Source organism: Chelon labrosus (assembly GCF_963514085.1).
Source record: "Chelon labrosus genome assembly, chromosome: 11".
NCBI lineage: Eukaryota > Metazoa > Chordata > Actinopteri > Mugiliformes > Mugilidae > Chelon > Chelon labrosus.
Window position 1 is genome coordinate 24,521,649 of NC_140344.1, and position 19,311 is coordinate 24,540,959.

Here is a 19,311-nt window from a genome sequence, read left to right on the forward strand (position 1 = left end):
TTTGTTTTGTGGCAATGTTTACTGCCTACTTCTGGCTAATTAGGCAAACCTCTACAAAAAAAAATCTTTAATCTTCTGGGCATACCAGGAATAATTAATTATTTTCCTTGTATAATTACCCCCGTACCGTGGTTTTCCCTTCCAGAACCAGCCTCTTAAAACAGAGGCTTTAAGGGAAAAAAGGCAAACAACTCTAAAGTAAAAGGGGTGGTGGCTGCACTGGTGCAATTGTCTTATATTCCCCCCTTCTTTTCAGTGCATGCTGCTGAAAGTGGCTTTCTCTGTCCTGCTCAGCATTATGAAAATGTTCTTAAATGAAATTAGTTTTCTCACAGACTCACACATACAGTGAGCACTGCTGTAGAGGTCAGTTTGCCAGCTGGGCAGCGAGAGAACCTTTGCACACGTCTAAACACACACAGGCTCCATAAACAGATGGTGTCTCTTGCACACAAACACACACACACACACACACACACTGTGTACGAGATACAGATATGTTGTTCATACATGACCATGGCCCTTGGGTTGCTGGCCCTAATATTACACTCACTGATTAAATCATGCACATTGTAGTTGCCATTTTATAGGGAACAATAGTGAAAACAAATGCGTTCTAATAAAACAGTTCTGCACTAAATCCACCTTCATGATTGTTATAATGTTCAGTTTATGATGAAACTGTGGAAGAAATGTGATAATTCAACTGTATGATACATTTAGGGGATATAGTTTGTGGTTAATTGAATTGAACACAAACTAGTGTCTGTTATTTAGCCTAGCACACTCGCTGAAATAATTTTTTTTGTTTTCAAAATGACGGAAACATGTGTTGGTACAATAAAATTCAACCGTACAGCAAACCACAGCCTCCGAAATTAAAACACAGCTGAATCAACAGTTCTCTGTCATCTTAAACAAATACTGAATACCATAACCTTCTTGGAGCTAATGCTGCGTTCACACCACAAGTGTCAAAACCTACAACTCAGTCAGAGCGGTCAGCTCTATTTTTGCCGTGTCGTAGTTGAAAGTGTTGCTCGAGCTCTTGTTGACATTATCCATTTAAATATTAACTGGTTAAACAAACGCATATGATTGATGGACGCATCACAGCGTCAGCAGAGTAACAAAAAAAAAGCTGAAGCCAGCTCAACTTTGAAATATCATGCATCCTCCAACTCTTCTCGACTAAGCGTTAGCTTGTCGTTCTTATCGCTGGCTTCCATTGGAAACGTATTGCAGCTTGGTGCTCTCTTGTCACTAGTGTTAACGTAGCATTGTATTTAGTGCCTTACTGTTATATTACAAGTGATTCGTTTTCACTAGAGTACCTAATGAACTGGCAAGTGAGTGTGTACATATACTACGCGTGTATGTGCATAGGTTTCTCCTGCAAATCTCCTTCCTTTAGATTCCCTTTTTCTGCACAGCCACACATTTTCTTCCTTGATTTGACTCATATTTCCCTTCCATATGTTTTGGATGTTGTCCTACATTGAATCATATTGTAGCTTTGCACGTAGATAGCTCTCTCATGTATTCACATTTGTAATACACTGGTACTCGTACTGTAAGAGTTAACCTGTGCTCCCCACACAGATGTTATTGGTGTTTTTTCATTGTTTTGTCTGAACTGTCATTCAGGGATTGCGACATCTCAGAAAGCAATAACCTGTTTTTCAACCTAACAGGCAGAGCTTGCAGACACAACATAGGCTTTACCGAAAACATGTTTCCAAAAAACAGAATTGACTCAAACTAACCTACCTGTATAATGAGCAGTTACATATCACAACATTAAAACCACTGACAGGGGAAGTAAATAACATTGACCACCTTGTGGCAATGCACTATTCTGCAAGGAAATCTTCGGACCCTGCATTCGAGTGGATGTTACTTAGACATGTAGCACCCACCTAGACCAGACCAGACCAGACCAGGCACCACCACCGCCCCATACCTTGATGACAGCAGCCATCCCCAGCAGGATGCAGCCCGACACAGGCACACACACAAAAACATGAAGAACAGCACAAGGTGTTGACCTGGCCTCCAAATTCACTAGATCTCAGACTGATCAAGTATCTGTGAGATGATCCACAGAGGCCCCTCCCCTCAACCCACAGGACCCAAAGCCCCCCCACTAGCCAGACGCCCCAGGACACCCTCACGGTGGCCCATGTCCATTCTCTGATGAGTTACAACTGTTTGAGGCACAAGAAAGACCTAGACGATATCAGGCAGGTGGTCATAATGTTATACCTGATCAGTGTATATACAGTTTTTTTACTATACTGTAAAAAGAAGCGGAAAGAAGTGTCAATAGACTCCTTACTTCCACTCATTGAGATCCCATGCACAGCTGTGACACGCGCCGCTGCTCAATACACAGACCATTCAATCTAAATCTAATCCACTCATCTCTGTCCCTCTCTGAAGAAAGCACCCACAGAGCCACACACGCGCATGCTGGTCACTTGGACACACCCCAGATGTTCAAAGCACCGAGAAAGAAAAAAGCAGTAACAGCTTTCCACTCCTCTGATGAGGTTCTGGCAACAGCAGAGCATCCCTGAACAGGAACGGGAACGCAAAGGCTTCCCTAGGCGCTGTCCACCACAAAGGAGCCTCCCTCGCCATAACATGAGGAATTTATTGTGGAGAATAATGGCATCAAATATCACAGCACAAGCCCTTAATCCAATTTGGATCTGGTGCAATTTGGAATATACAACAGCAAAGTGGTTTTCCTAAAGTATTTAAATACACACCGGCATTTTGAAAAGGTCTGGCTGGTGTAACAAGTCATTTTGTTGGGGACACTGTATTATGCTGCTCTCTGTGCAGAAATAAGATGGCTCCTGTGAAGCATGTGGTGTGTAATTGATATAACCTAGAGTCGTCTGTCATATTCAATATCAGCACCACCATCCAGAAGCAGCTTCTTTGATGCTGGCTTGCATTTTAAGAGTCAGACCAACATCAAAGAAAGAACTAAGGCCAACTGTAGTATCGCCTCACGTTACCCGTGTCTGGGCCAGAAAATTGCTCTTGACCACACGACAAAGATTATAGCCAATGAGCCAACAAGCGTGTAGGTTCTGCACCTGCTGAGAGGAAATAACTATCCACATCAGCAGGTGACTGGAGTGTGTATTTGTCACTAGGGTGATCTACAAACCTTTGAAAAACAAAAACCTTCTTGTCGTTTGCTCACTTTTGCTTCATCCATTTCTCCTTTGTGTATTAGTTTGCTCATTTGGACAGCTAATGTGGATAGAAATTACGGATGCTAACCATCATCACGGCCCTTATAGACAACTAACATACTGAGGTATCATTGTTGATTTAAAGAAAGAAAAAAAATAGCTCTGATTTTTCAAATATCCTGTAAACGCACTGAATAGCAGTATCTCATACAGCTATACTGTGTCTTTTGTTATATAACAATGAATATAGCAGCCACATTATGGTCACCATGTTCTGTATCTGTATGAGGGTACAACACTTTAGCTCCTAACAACGCCAGGAGCTAACACAGCATCATTCAAAGTCTCGTCAATGTGTGGCTTACAACAGTCCAGTGCTCTGAAAGCATTTTTGATTCTCCAAAGGTTAATGTGTGTATACGTTTAATAAACCCCCCTGGGAGCACTGGTCAGTCAGTGTGAGGAATGTGCTGCGCTGCGGGAATAACGATTAACAGCTGAGAAACAGGCTCATCTGGATCCACAGAATCGTGAACTCTTGTGACATGTCACTGTACGGCCACGACCGAAGCCTATTATCGGCTGAAACACACGGGGTTGTCTGTAAAATGACGCAGCAGAGGAAACCGTATGTCACGACTGGATTACAGATAAAGAGAGAGAGACAGAGAGAAATAATGAGAACGAGAGAGAGAGAGAGAGGAGGGGGGTGGCTGAGTATACAGCTGATACAGCAGCCTATGTGCAGCCAACCTTAAAGAAGAACCATAGTAAATCCAGTAGGTATATTATAGGATTACTGCAGTGATACAGTAAATACAAAATATACCATTAAAGCATGATAAAGCTCCTAGAAGCTCTCCACAGATAAGTCCCTTAAGTACATTATAATGATACCAAAGGAGAATATATATATATGACAGCTTTAATTAGGTGACTAAACTCACCACAGAGCGCCAACGGTACACGTTCAGTCTCTACAGGAGTAAAAACCAGTGGTCTTTATTCAGAGCTACATCGGAGGGATCCCTGGTTTGCTAAGTAAGCCTTCACAGACACCAGCACAACCAAGAGGCTTCCCAGCATTTGATAATGGTATCACAAGTTACAGGAACTGCTTCCATAATTAGAAAAAAAAAAAAAAAAAAAAGCTCATTCATATTGTAGGTCAAAGAATATCAGTTGCTCAATTAATCGGTTTCACACTTGTCAATAAAAACCACAAAAAATTATTTGTGGCAATTTGTTAAAGAAAGACTTGAATGAATAACTGATTATTACTATTCTAGGAAACTCAGAGTAATCTCTTCTATGCTGTATTAATAAAGATTTAAAGTACAGTACTATCAAAGTGAAGAAAGCAGATCTGAAGCCATCTTATCCAATGTGATATCAGGTCCAAATACAATGTATTATATGACGGTACGCAATAAAACGTATTGGGAAATCACAGCACCTGATTTAAACCTAATTTGATACGTCTTCCCGCCCACACAGATCGTCATAAGCTATTTGATGAAGAGTTGAAAGAGTGGTGCTGGACCAGATGTTTGGCAAGACCAGGTTTAAGGTAGGGAGGAGTACAGGGGTCAACAATCCATTTTATAATTTTGTGAAAAAAAAAAAAAAAGTAAAATGTAGGAGATAAAATGAGAGTGGGAGGACACACGTGCACACTACAGGGTTATTAGACCGTGCTTATTAAAGACTTACTTCATCTGTTTGACGATGGTGCTTTTCCCTGACTCTCCAGCCCCTGAGGGATAAGAGACAAGAAGACAATGTAAACAGGGTGTATGTGTGTGTGTTTGCGCGTGTGTCGGTAAAAGAAGGAGAAAGAGAGGGGAGGGGAGGGGTGGGAGAAAGAGAGGGGAGGAGGGGGAGAGAGAGAGGGGGGAAAGAAAGGAAGAATCAGCCTCTTAAAAACCTGCCTGAATAACCACAGCAGCAGCAGCAGCAGCAGGGTGGAGATAAAAAAAAAAAAAAGATGGAGAAAGTGGCTGAACCCTTTCTTCCTCAACCTCCCTTTTTTTTTCTTAATTCCCCTCCGTCCATACTCCATCTTGTAACTTACTTAGCCACACAGATTAAATACTTAAAATGATAATTTCCAGCCAGGAGTCAATGAATCAATCTCTCATCCCAGACCAATGATCTGAGCACTGGTTGTGCTGGGGCCCTCCACTGCTGCATACTGCCATTTTTTTTTTTTTTTGTCTCTGGCATCCATCTGCAGTTACCAGCTTCTGGTGTAGTTGCTTTTTACACTGACACTGCATGATAACATATTTTTTTACCAACCTGCCATATCTTTATTGATCTTATTACAGCAGGTGTCTTCAAAGTGATGCAATAAAAAGGCAGGGGCGTGTTTAGGAAACAAGGAAATCATTTTGTATATTACATTTTTTACTGTTCATGTTTTTAGCCTATCGTGCAGACGTCGAGTTATTATACAAATGTATTTAAATTTCCACTACAGTCCTCTATGGTTATTATTTACCACCACCACCATCACCACCACCACCCTACACCACACCTTTCCATCGCCCCAAGCGTCTCAGTTCTCTGAAGTGGCCCTACGAGCCCTGCAGTAGGAGGGTTTTAACCAGCGACTCTTACCGAGCAGCAGCAGTTTAACATCTTTGGCCGCGGTGAGACCGTCCTCCTTGAGGTTTTTCTCGATGGCTTTGCTCCGGTCCAGAGCCGCCCTCTCCTCTGCGCTCAGAGTACATCCCATGGTTAGAGAACACAGCTTGATAGCGTTACCGGTACCGGGATCCACGCAAGAAAAGAAAAAAAAACCGCAACAAATACGTGGATAAATGAAACAAAGCTGGTTGCAAATCCTTTTTTTTTTTTTTTTTCTTCTTCTCCTCTCTTTCCTTTCTTGGTTTATTTCCTCCTTCTATGAGCTCTGCCTCTTCGATCCCTCTGTGATCCCTCTTGTCTCTTTCTGGGCAGCTCCCTCTCTCTCTCTCTCAAGCCGGGGACACTGGCACCGTTAAAGCATTTAAATCTAGGAATCCACTCGGGTTTGATCCAACAGCGAAACAAAAAAAAAAAAGCAACGGACACGATGCAGCCTCCGTAGCTGGTTGCTTCTCAAGAGTGGTCTCGGTGGTCGGTCTGTTCTCCGTCTCTCTTTTAATGTCGGTAAATCACGATAACGGTTTCCCCTTCTTCTTCTTCTTCTTCTTTTTCTCCACTCGTCACTAGTTTGCGTTACTGGGCGGCGGTGAGAAGCGCTCGCATCGCTTGTTTTCTCACGGCGGCTCGCAGTGGACTTTTCCTCCGTACTGGCTCCTCCGGCGCGGGCGGCGGGGACTCGCTGTGTAGCACTACTGCTGCCTCCCGGTAGCTCCGGTAGGGGCTCGGTCCTCCGTTAGTTCATTCGTTCAATTGCAGGTTGCTGACGTCAGAGCAGTAAAAAACAAATGGGGAAGAGGGCGGCCATGCTCCCAGTGGCGCAGCCTGGCGGCGCACTGTTAAATAGTCCCCCTTCACACTGTGGGCTCTCATCAAAAATCATTAGCCCCCATCCAGGCCCTGGGAGTAGGCAGAAATAACGGGTCAGGTTATGGTGACACTGGGGTCAAATTAGCCCCTCACATACTAGCATACGTTTGAGTAACCAAAAAGCCCACTGTCATACTCTAAAACCAACTGAAGGTCTTTTAAAGCCACCTTTCCTGAATTTTTAATAAAAGTTCCCAGTCAAAACAAACATGGCGGCTCGCATATCCAACAAAGGTTCGCAGTTTCTTACCAACATTAGATCAGTGTTGGTTGCTAAAACGATAACCCAGTGGCTAGCTGGATTAAAGATAATTTATTAAACAGGTTAACGGAAACACACCCCCACTTTATCACATTTTAACTTAACATCTAGTTCAAAAACCTCCACTTACCCAAAATGCCATGAAGCAGAAACAGTGAGTTTGTGTGGTGTTTTGGCTAATGTTAGCAAACATAGCTAACGGCTGGAATTCTCCACTTGTCGGCGCATGAATACTTTGATCCAAATTGAATGTTGTGCGGTCGCAGGTGACTCAGAGCTAAAGTTAACCGAGTGCCTTTTATATATATTGTTTACCGTAAGGGGCGAGTTTTTAGCGTTAATCTTCTCAAACAAACAAAAAGTACATAGAGCTTAACTAATAAAAAGAAACTTTACGCCTTTTATTAGGGCGTAACGTTTGTTCGGTTGCCATGGAGACAAGATATTTGAGTTGTTGTCATGTGACCCAAGTATTAAATTGTGGTCACCTAAATAACAAGCAAAAGCAGTGACACAAGGCACATTAATACACAGAGTGAAACAAATCAGGAAAGCTGTGATTAAATGAATTTGAGAAATGGCAAGATCTAAAAAAAGGGAAAAAGAACAAAGTTGCTGCTTAGATGTTAAGAGGCCCAGTGGATCTATATTGCATCTGCGCAGTGCATTCTGTATATGATGGCGGCGGTTTGTGCAAGACTTTAAAATCCTGACATGAGAAAGTCGTATGAGCATGGTTAGGAGAGTTTTTAAGTAACTGGAACCATACAGTGCAGCACAGTTGGTCAATGCCTATGTTTGCAGGGACGCTAGTATTTCTACTAGTATGTAACCATCTCAACCAGTATAGGCTATCTTTATCGAAAATAATCTTCTATCAGATTGTAAAGGTTAGTGTAAACTAGTGTAAAATCCAATGGAAACCTGTGGAAAATCTGCTTGAAAGAACTAGTGCCCATTAACCATGTAAATGCTTGTTTGCATCCTTTCTTCATTCATTCATTCATTCATCTTCTATACCCGTTTAGTCCTGTTAAGGGTCACGGGGGTCTGCTGGAGCCTATCCCAGCTGTCATCGGGCGAGAGGCAGGGGTACACCCTGGACAGGTCGCCAGTCCATCGCAGGGCTGCATCCTTTCTTTATAGTTGGAATAAATACAAACTTTCTGCCCACGTTTGCCCCACGTGAGATAAACATCCAGTGACCTGGCGAATTTATGGGAGGGACAGAAACTGTGGTAGCAAAACAAGTTGTTTGAATTTGAATTTGTTCAAATTTTTTGGTATTTGTGGCAGACCTGATCCTCCACAGCCATCGGAACCACTTTGTCAGAAAAGTCCATTTCTGTTTAATGTTTCTAGCTACGTAAAAACATAATTTATATATTATTGGATCATTTTATTTAGTGTCCGTGTAAACAGTTAAACTGGCATCTATATTCAGAATGATATCACCCGTGTAAACGTAGACCATTGAAAATATCTGGTTTCTGGACAGCTTAGAGGAAATACGTGTAGATGTGAAATTTTGAATCTCTAATATGTTTTTAAATTTAGCGGAATTAGTTTAGTCGTGGCTGATTTTTATTTTTTTTTGTATTATTTATTGACGGTTGAATCTTTTCACTCACCTTCTTCATGTAACCTGGTCGATTGTGTAGAAAGTAGGTCACACTGCGGTCAAGCTGGCATTATCAACCTCCTTGTTATGATAGAGACATCATTACAAGGACATGGCAGTGTCTTCGCAATTCTGAATGAGCCTATAATTGTATTGTATATGTTGTCACAAGATTAGAGTCAGGCAAGGTTTTCTGCATATTAGGGACGATTACGGCTCTATAGTGTCACAAATGTATGCATGAGTATACTCAAATGCATGAGTATAATATCATTCAGTCAGAGAGACAGAGGAGGAGGCAGCTGTTCCATCACATCCTTTGACTGAGCTGCTGTCCCCGCACAATCCCTCTATTCATTTAACTCCTCACATGTGCAAATGGAGCCATTTTTTCCAACTGATGGTGCGGTTTGTTCGGTAATCAGGTGTCTGTCATCGGCATCGTCAATGTTTGATATAGCACACATAATGATAACGTTACATCATATTATATACATGATTTTGCATGTCACCTCTATCATCGAGGTTTACAGGAAAAGTAATATTCATGACAGTACAGTGAGTTATTGTGACTTACTGAGTTGGTTTCAGCCGTGGTGGAAAATGGAAAAATATAATAATAATCATACTACTGCTAATAGTAATAACAAACAAATGCAATCACATATGTATTTGCTTTAATGGATTAAAGAAAAAACATTCTCTCAGTGGTTAGAATAATGACTATTGGTTGATGGTAATGTACATCCACAATATCCCAGAGTTTACATCTGCGACATTATCAAAGATAAAAGATGCCTGGACAGATGCTTAAAGTGTTTTGGTGCCTCTGCTGTGGCCTGGAATGGTTTGGACTAATTTATATCTTGGAACGCATTCAGATCACATTTGTTCCAGTAATTTAGAAACTGAAATAGGAAGGATGGTGAATTAATAATGAGAGTCTGTGTATTAAGTCGGTGCTGTTTATTTTAAGTCAGAACCAAGAAACAAACTCCCGGGCTGAAAAATGAAGCCAGCATGCAGTTCCTCCGATGGCCACTTGATGCTGGCTTCAAAAGTGAGTCAATCTTGACCTACAACTTAAAATTTCCAACTTTACAGAAGAAATAAACATGTTTACAGCCTGGTAAAAAGCCAATTTTTCCATTAATGACAACTGCACACGGATGGATTTTTCAATAACACACCCATTTAGATCATATCTTGACTTGAGATTTATAACAAATTAAGGGTGTGGCCGAAAGTTGTTCGTCATCTCGGCTCGCTGGCCGTGTGCCTCGGTGCCACTTTCTCCCTTCAGCTCCACTCACGCTCTTCCTCTTTGCCCAATTTGTGATTAGCCAGGAATTAGGTGGAGTCAGGCAAATCCAAGATGGCGACACAATGCACAGAAATGTGAGCAATTATTCCGCAAAGTCTCTTGTTCTCAGATGTATTGCATTTCATTTTATAATACTGTACATTATCTCATGTAAGAAGGCACGGAAACGTCAAGTCATACAGGTCTGTAACGTAAAGTACAGAAATGATGAACCTGACCTCAGTGTCGGCATCTATTTGTTTTTGGACTGCTGTTTTGTTGGCATTCGGTCTTCGCTAGTATTTTTGGAGCCAGAAGTGACCATATTTGGACACAAGCCAGAAACTCCTCCTGTCTTTGAGGCCTAAGGTCTACACAGACAATTTCTTTCAAAAGCATCATTAGCACACTGATCACTGGCTTAGCGTCTTATGAGAGAAGTTTATGATTTCTGAGTTTACTAGAACCAGAAATATTTTGGAGCCAGCACCTACCAACCCTCCTGGTTTCACTTCACTCCTTCTTTCATACACAGACCACACTCTGTGCAGATTTTTATCTTACTGTTCAGCTTCTGGTATGCTCTTAAACTCTCAAACTGTGGTATTCGGTGCCTCAACACATGAAACCCTGCATGAGACAGCAGTGTGCCAAAGAGAATAAGAGACTGGTGCAGGAAGTCAAGCGTAGAGCCTTTGCTAACGGGTGAAGGAGAACAAAAAGACTGCAGACTCATGAAACCCATATGAGTCCTGTGCAATTTGTGAAATGGAAAGTAATTACCTTTTATAGTTCAGCATGTGTAAACGACACAGGATTTATTTAGAGAACAAAATGAGAACCACTTCCTCTCTCTTGTTGGCGTATATAGTACAGCAGCTGCCATAGTGCAACAGCTTATAGAAATTGTTTTAAGGACAGTCACCGATCAGGCATAACATTATGACCACCTTCCTAATATTGTAGGTCTCCCTTGTTGCCTTCAAAACTGTTGTGACTCATCAGAGAATGGACATGGGTCTTCTGAGGGTGTCCTGTGATGTCTGGAAACAGGATGTTGTTAGTGGGAGGGGAGGGGCCTCTGTGGGTCATCCCACAGATACTTGATTAGTTTGGGATCTAGTGAATTTGGAGGCCAGGTCAACACCTTGTGCTGTTCTTCATGTTTTTTTTTTTAGTTGTTCCTAAAGCGTTTTTGTGTGTGTGTCTGTGTCAGGCTGCATCCTGCTGGGGATGGCTGCTGCCATCAAGGAGTGTCATTGCTATGGGGTGTGGGTGACTGGTCTGGTCTCAGTGGGTGCTACACATTTATGTCTTTTGGGACACATTTTATTCAAGACATTGACATATGTGACTCATAGATATTGGCTCCAGTGCATTCAAAAACCTTAAAGGAAGTTTTTCGGGAGATGTATTTGTTTTCTTGCCAAACAACACCCCCATAGTTGTAAACATGAAAGTGGAGTGGTTTGGTTAGCTTAGCTTAGCTTAGCTTAGCATAGCATCAAGACTGAAAACAGGTGACAAGGCTGTCCTTGCTGTTTCCAAAGTCTGGATATCTACAGCGGTAGAAACCATTTCAGCAACATTAGAGAAGCGCCGTTGCTGCTATAAGGCGTCTTCTTTCTCTTTGTACTTCCTTTGTCACATGTGATCTCTCTCTCTTAACAAGAATAGACTGTGGACACTGTTACACAAGCAGCGCGACACACACTATCAGTGTGACAGTGATGCAAGTCTTTGAAGAAACGTGTAAGAACTACGCTGTTGCCTCAGACACAGGGTGGGATCCACAGACTGAAGACACAAAAACTGAGGAAACCAGAACCTTATTTTGCAACATATGAAATGAGAAACATAGGTTGACAACTACTTTACATTTTAACCCGTTTAATCTCATTTGTGATGGTAAATCTGGCCCTGCATTCACCATAAACGGCATACTCAATTTGCTGTGAGAGAAAGAAAAGCATGAGTGCAGCAGAAAGATGGGCCTCAGTTTAAGCACAATACTAAATTATAACTCCAAACAAAACAAATAGCCGTGGGTCATTTCTGGTGATGAAAAAAAAAATGCACAGATGTTTACAGAACACCTACATATTCTTTTCTGAGAAAAAGCACAGAGGCCGGGGCATGATGTGAGGCGCCAGGAGATAATTTGCACTCGTCAATCTGCAGCTTTCAAAAGCATAGCACACAGAGGGAGGAAGATGCACCCGAATGCCCTTAATAATAACATCACATAAAGTGACTGGAATCGGCTTGGTGGATAAACAAATTAGACAGGGAAGAGGAGTGGTGGGGAAGTGAGAAACTTGACTGAATTATCATCAATAAACTAAGCAAAGAGAACCAGACAGTAAATCAGGAGTAAGTCAGGTCAGTGTTATATGAAAATTACAATACATGCCAGTTAAGTAATGCTAGGATTATTTAAAGCACACATTGTAGATTAGGACCAGCAAACTGTGGATACAAATCCTGTTGCTAGGATTTCCAATATTTCATCCAAGAGGCCTGGGGTTTGAACATCTGACCTTCTGAGGAGACCATGAGCCTGAAGCCCTGGGATCTGATGCCAAGCTTGACCTTTGACTTGACTGCACCGAAGGGGGAAGTTAAAAGAGCAAAAGGTTATGACAAACAACCACAAAGACTAGAAACATGCAGAATATGTAAGACTTACATGTGGTTTCCAAACGTATGACTTCAGAGATTCATAACGACACGGTTTGCATGTCTCTTTTTCTTTAGACGCTTTCAATGCTTCTACGGCTGAGTGGGCAAAGTGAATTCCTCGAGAATAAACAGCCCTAAGCCGTGTCTTCAAAGAAGGTGTACAGTAGCTAGAGCGGGCACGTCAGCAGGGCAGCAGCAGGGCTCCATCTGTGATACGTTCAGGAACAGTATTAAGCTGTAGCTGCTATTTTGGAAGAATGAAAGATTTATATATCCGCTTGTAGACTTAAGATTATCTTAGCTTTGACTGGAAATGTGGAAAATACTAGCGTGGGTCTGACGAAGGGTCTGCAAGGTCTAAAGGCTGAGTATTTAAAATAAGGCCATAAAAATGTGTGATTACTACAGATTACTGTATGTAATAGATCATTTCTTGGCAGGCCTCTGTTACGTCCTGGAGTCTAGTGGACGGGATCTAGTGGACTGTTCTCCCCCAACTGTCAAAATGTGTATTTACTCCTCCATTAAATATCAGGTATTTTTTGTCAATACTGTAGCTAGCTGAAGCGACGAGTATGTGCCTAATGAAAAACAAGTCATTACACAAAAAGGTTCAGAACTGATCCATAAATCTAATCCACTGACCATACATCTGATGATTGTGTGCGTTTCTAATGCTCCTACACATAAACAAAATTAAATAATCTTCATACTTAAAGTGATAACCAGCATGAGGATTACCACTTCATGTCCAAGCTACGGTCAGTATTTGTAAAAAAAAAAAAAAGATTAATACCACATTTACATAATTAAAATGAGGTCACTGAGGTCCTTTGTGTTAAACTACAGAAAACAACATAAATATCTGCACTAACAGAACATAACTCCTTTCATTGGGACCGTTTTTTTATCACGACGGCCAAACGGACACTGCAGAAAAACGCTCTTATCGCCGATCTTAAATTTGAATTCAGTTGTATTTTACACAATATGAATGAATTCACCCTTTCACGATAACCCCACTGTTACCCCGGTATATAACTGGTTATCAAAGCAATTCATTTTGCACACTGTTCTAGAGATATACAGTAATTGGCTTCTGCTGGCAATGAGAAAAATGTCTGTATCTCTTTGCAGCTGCAATGCCTGTGTGTGTTTTTTCGAACGAGAGAGGTTCACTGAGGGAGTTAGGACAGTTATTAAAAATGAATTAGTATGATATTGAGTGCACACTAGGAAATGCTGAAGAGATACAGTATTTAAGGAGTTTTTGACTTTCTGTCCATTGTGATACTGTAAGACATGGAGGAATGTTCCTGGTGGTGAAATATCTGGACAGATGTAGTGTTGATCTTGGTTGATGTTGGCCTACTGAGGGGATCCAGTTCTGATGACTCACTGAAATGACAGCTAAAGGAAGATTGACGGCTTAGAGGATTCGTACCGAAACCTGAGTGGTTGCAAAAACTGATTTTTTTTCCCATCCCTCTGGTGCCAACATAAATATCTTAAATACTGTAAAGTTGGGTATACACGGCAAAAGATATTCAACGTGAGACATCTGTGATGATGTCTTTTCTTCAAACACGTTCACTGAAGCAGTCTTGCAACACCTACATTTACCACTCCCGGAAATTTGTTCTGCAACAATTTCACGTCATGACACAAAACAAATCCAAACACAGCAATGCATGGACGTACATGTATGACCTCTTTGCCTTAGCCATTTCTGCTTTCACGGTTTCCTCCTCTCTCCTCTAGCGTTGCCACATACAGTCGATTGTTTCCAGCACAAAAGCTGTTCAAAAACCGCCAAAAAGCAAACAAGGCCGCCCAAAATATTTAGTTTAGTACTTTGACCACCCAGTTTGGTTGCTCTAGTGTATCATACCATAACAGTCGAAGCACTGAAATCATCAAACTTCAGAATCCAAACACCGCAACTACTCACATCTAGCTACTACAAAGCCATTTGAAGACGCCATTTAGTGCACTGATGAGCAGATGGAACTCCTCTAATCTCCTCTAGAAAGAGGCACAAGCAGTTTCCATTAGAGAGCGCCAAAAGAATCTCAAAGCGGCCAAAATTTTGTTTACCCACTCTATTTTTCTTCAACTGTTGTTTTTTTTTCTTCAAAACCACCCGTATGGGCGTGCAACCGCCCAATCTGGCAACGCTGCTCTCCACCGCACACTCATGATGTCTTCCATATAAGCATTCTGACTGGTTGTTGGTATTATTGCTGTAGTTTAGGTGCTGCATGTCAACCTTGATGTCGCACCCAAGTTTATTAGTTCCACGTTGCGCAGTGTGGCTTGCAATACAATACAATAAGATTGCTGTTCAGTTTTTTATGATCAGTAATGTGACTTTGAAACGGTGCTGAGCAGTGCAAAATAGTGATGTGTCATGCACAAAAGAGCCGGCTCTAATAGCCTATGCTTGGTAGTGAATCAGAAGAGCTGATTCCCATTGAGTGAGAGCCAGCTCCCCACCGTTTTTTTTTTTTTTTTCCTTTTGCTTGTTCATCACTGCTCGTGTCAGGAACTTGTTTTTAGAACTTGTTTTTTAAGAGCCAATCACATGTGACGACTTCAGGACATGCCGTTATGTGAAAGCAGAGAGGCGGCAGACGCTGTGGCTGACTGAGTTACAGCAGACAGTAGTGAGGAAGTACCGGCGCACGTAGTTATGAGTGACACCCGGAAACTAAGCATCATCTGGCTGATATTTAAAGACATTGGTGAAGACAGAGCAGCGTGTCTTCAGTGCAAAATGACAATAATATTAGGAGCAGGTTCCACCAGCACAAACCTGCACAAGGACATTTTGCAGTGTTTTCTTCATTTGTTTGCACAATCAAAGAAGTTTTTAACAGAATAACAAAAGGGCCTATCAACACACAAACCATATGCATTTGTTGTGTAGGGCTAAAATTTTAGGCTATAAACGATACTAAACTAAGAGCCGTTCGGGAGCCGAAAGAGCCGGCTCTTCTTTGGGAGCCACAGCAAAAGAGTCGGCTCTCAGAAAAAAAAAAAAAAAAAACTGCCCATCACTAATGCAAACACCTGTCTCTATGAAGATATTTCCATTTTAAAGCAGCAGTTATTACTCTGGTAAACAATCAAACAAAGCTCTGAGGCTCTGACTGATTGGAGGCCAGTGCACTGAGTGGGCCTTAAAAAACAACACGCCTACTCCTTCCTGAGTGAAGCCCGTACAAACGGCATGCAAAGTTGTGCATCTATGAAAAACATTTCTTTAAATATGACCAGATCTACTGAACATGTAGCGCTGCATTCTGCTTGGGTTCAAAGTTACATAAGAAATGCAATAATACTGTCCTGCAGCATTTGGTAGTAGCGCTCATAATTTTTCTTACTGTTAATTTGATGTCGTTAATCCTTTTGTCTGCGGGGTATTTAGTGTGTGGGTTTGAAAATTATTGCTTGCTTTGAGTCTACCAGAGCTGCCTGTCAAAACAAGCGCCCCTGCCTAATAAAAAGTTTGTGACACGGCCGTGAGATTTATTCCCCCGTTACACGTTAAAGAGCGGTATCAACAAAGAAGCAGCAGTTTCACATTTAACTGTCAAGAGTGAATAGAATTACAACATCATGAGTTCACTTTAACTTGTTACAAAATACTCTCTGTGTTTAGCAATAATCCTCTTCTCTCATGTGATATTCAACTTAACCCGAATCACGTTCTTCTTTTCTGTGCAGGCGTGAAAGTAAAATGTCTTGATGAGAGTGGTTCATCCTCAACTTACTGACTGCTGCATCCATAGTGAAAACTGTATTTATGTGTGATCTGACTGTCTAGATGTCGCAGAGTAACCAGTGGAAAGATGAGAGATAAAGGGAATACAGGCTAAAATTCAAGGATACATTCACAAAATTGCGCTTTGCCCCCAAAACAGGACATATCGTCCTCATCTCCTGCAGAAGATTACCAGGGAGTGGTGCCTTCCTTCATAGCTATTCCATTCAAATTAGGGAGAGATGAGGAGACCTCTTGCTGATGAAGCACAACACTTTGCCCCCCAGTGAATAGCAATAAGAAAAGATGGAGTCAATAACAGAAAAATACTCTCAAGTTAAGTGATGATGGATACGCTCCCCTCCACGGAGCTTTTGGCAGAAACTGCGTATTGCATAATAACTCTGTCTTCGTGGCAACAAAACTGCGGTGCCTTCCAACATAAACTGTAGTTCCATAAAATTTTACACCGATCAAGCATAACATTATGACCAGACAGGAGAAGTGAATAACATTGACCATCTTGTAACAATTCAGTGTTCTGCTGGGAAACCTTTGGACCTGGCATTCATTCATGTGGATGTTACTTAGACATGAGGCACCCACCTAGACCAGACCAGGCACCCCCACCCCATAGCAATGACACTCCTTGATGGCAGCAGCCATCCCCAGCAGGATGCAGCCTGACACAGACACACAAACGCTTTAGGAACAACTCAAAAAAACATGAAGAACTGCAGAACAATGAAAACTCCAGGAAATTTGTAGTACCTCAATATAAAGTATGCTGGGTTCCTACAGTCTGGGCACTTAAATATGTACAAAGTTAGCATGGTGAACATGGTGAACTCCCATAGATACACAATATGTTGGCGATATGTCGGCTATTCTACAGCCGAGACCAAGTACAGGACCCAGGTACATGTGGCGGTGTGAAAGTATTCCAGCAAGAAAGAGAGTCAAACTTTAAAACCATGGCCAAAAGCCAGAGTCCTCATATAAACATTTACAGTTTGAAACTCCTGAGCATGAACCTGTCCACAAATTTTACAGCAGTATAAGCACAGATGGCCTAACATGGCAGTTTACTTCCAGCATATACTAGTAAATCTTACAGAGTGTATATTAATACCTGATCCTTATGTATTAGTATAAGTTCTGCGAGCACTTACGGTGTATTCTTCAAATATGGTGACGGCTAATAACTGCTGGGACAGAGCAGAACTTCACAGGTATGTATGACCTACATATAAACATATGATGTTCCCACTGACCTCATCCTGTCATTATGCCTTTGCATTTCCTACATTACCTTAAACTGCCTGGAACAGGGGTGGGCAGACGTTTTGGCTCAAGGGTCGCACTGGCCTTTAAGATTTGACAGTAGTATTATAATGGGGATTATATTGTAGCCTATATATTTTAGTGAAGGGGTTTTTACACCCATCAGGCATAACATTATGACCACCTTTCTAATATTGTGTAGGTCTCCCTTGTGCCTCCAAAACAGTTGGGACTCATCAGAGAATGGACATGGGCCTTCTGAGGGTGTCCTGTGGTGGTCTGGTAACAGGATGTTGTTATTGGGGGGCCTTTGAGGGGAGGGGCCTCTGTGCATCATCCCACAGATCAGTTTGGGATCTAGTGAATTTGGAGGCCAGGTCAACACCTTGTGCTGTTCTTCATGTTTGGTTGAGTTGTTCCTAAAGAGCTTTTGTGTGTGTGCCTGTGTCAGGCTGCATCCTGCTGGGGATGGCTGCTGCCATCAAGGAGTGTCATTGCTATGGGGTGGGGGTGCCTGGTCTGGTCTAGTTGGGTGCTACATGTCTAAGTTACATCCACACCAATGAATACAGGTCCAAAGGTTTCCCAGCAGAACACTGTATTGTTACAAGATGGTCAATGTTATTTAATTCTCCTGTCATTGGTTTTTAATGTTGTGGCTGATCAGCTGTTTTTTCCAGTTGGCTTTAGATCATCTAACTAATGGGGAGAAATGTTTTGCAGGAGCAATAGGACAGAACACAACGCACGCACTGTCTGAGATGAGCAAAAATATTCCTGATTCGTTATGAGACTCTGGCTTGCTGCCATAGTATTTCCATTGAATTGGAAACTTTGGGTCGTTAGGACAATTTTATAAATGCTTGACGGGTCAGATTACCATAGAGCCGTAGTTCGCCTACCCCCTGGCCTAGGAGCGTGTGTTCTCACGACTTCCAGGCTGATGCTACCACTTGAACGCCAAGAATTTTGTGTGCACGATTTCACCTCTAGCTCATGACTTCTATTTACTACAGTTTTAAAGGTAGCAGCAGTCTGCGCTTGTGTCAGACTGAGTCGAACAAACACACATCCAGAAACATGAATATTTCAACATAAATTACCCAATTAAATTAGTCAATCCAAAATTAATTGAAAAGGGATTTCATGCAAATATGTTCTAAAGCCATTAACAGCCTCAGGGTTCCTGTTCATTGTAAGAGAGCATTTTAAAATATTAAACTCGTCTCACATTACTTTCAGTATTAAAAGAAAAAACAGTGATACATGACGCTACACTACTTCCCTACATCCAGTACAACCAGGCCTGAAGTGTGAACACATGAATGCCTGTATGCATTTTAACAAGTCTTAAAGTTTCCAAAGACGCTGTGAGGCACTACCCACTGATAATTTTGTCTTCACCTCAGTTGACCCACCCTTCAGTGGAAATAGTCTGTCGGGAAAATGACAGTAACACGTCAGGACTTGCCAAGCTGTCTGTGCTTTGTTCATTTATTAACAGGGAATACAAAGAGACCAGTGTGAAGGACAGTCGTCGCTAAGCTGTAAAGTTATTTCTTTAAGGGACATTTCTTCCCTTTTCTTTCATCAAAACAGTCGTGAGTCAGGAGTTGTTCACTCGTTTGTTAATGTGACGTGGAGATGTAATGTAGGGATTTG

The 19,311-nt window shown here is 41.8% G+C and overlaps 1 protein-coding gene across 2 annotated transcripts in view; it reads right to left on the reverse strand.

Annotated features, from left to right (window-relative positions):
• gnao1a (guanine nucleotide binding protein (G protein), alpha activating activity polypeptide O, a) overlaps positions 1-7,305 on the reverse strand; it is a gene marked incomplete at its 3' end in the record, with an annotated part of 87,735 nt that extends 80,430 nt beyond the window's left edge. The window contains exons 1-3 of one of the 2 annotated variants that reach the window (XM_084555711.1): positions 7,124-7,158; positions 5,835-6,761; positions 4,926-4,968 (exon numbers count right to left, since the gene is read on the reverse strand). In XM_084555711.1, coding sequence (XP_084411837.1) covers positions 4,926-4,968; positions 5,835-5,952 — 161 coding nt within the window. In that variant the 5' untranslated portion in view covers positions 5,953-6,761; positions 7,124-7,158. Of the gene's footprint in view, positions 1-4,925; positions 4,969-5,834 lie in introns of both variants that reach the window. The other variant, XM_084555712.1, reaches the window with a different exon arrangement.
• Positions 7,306-19,311: the final 12,006 nt, after the last annotated feature.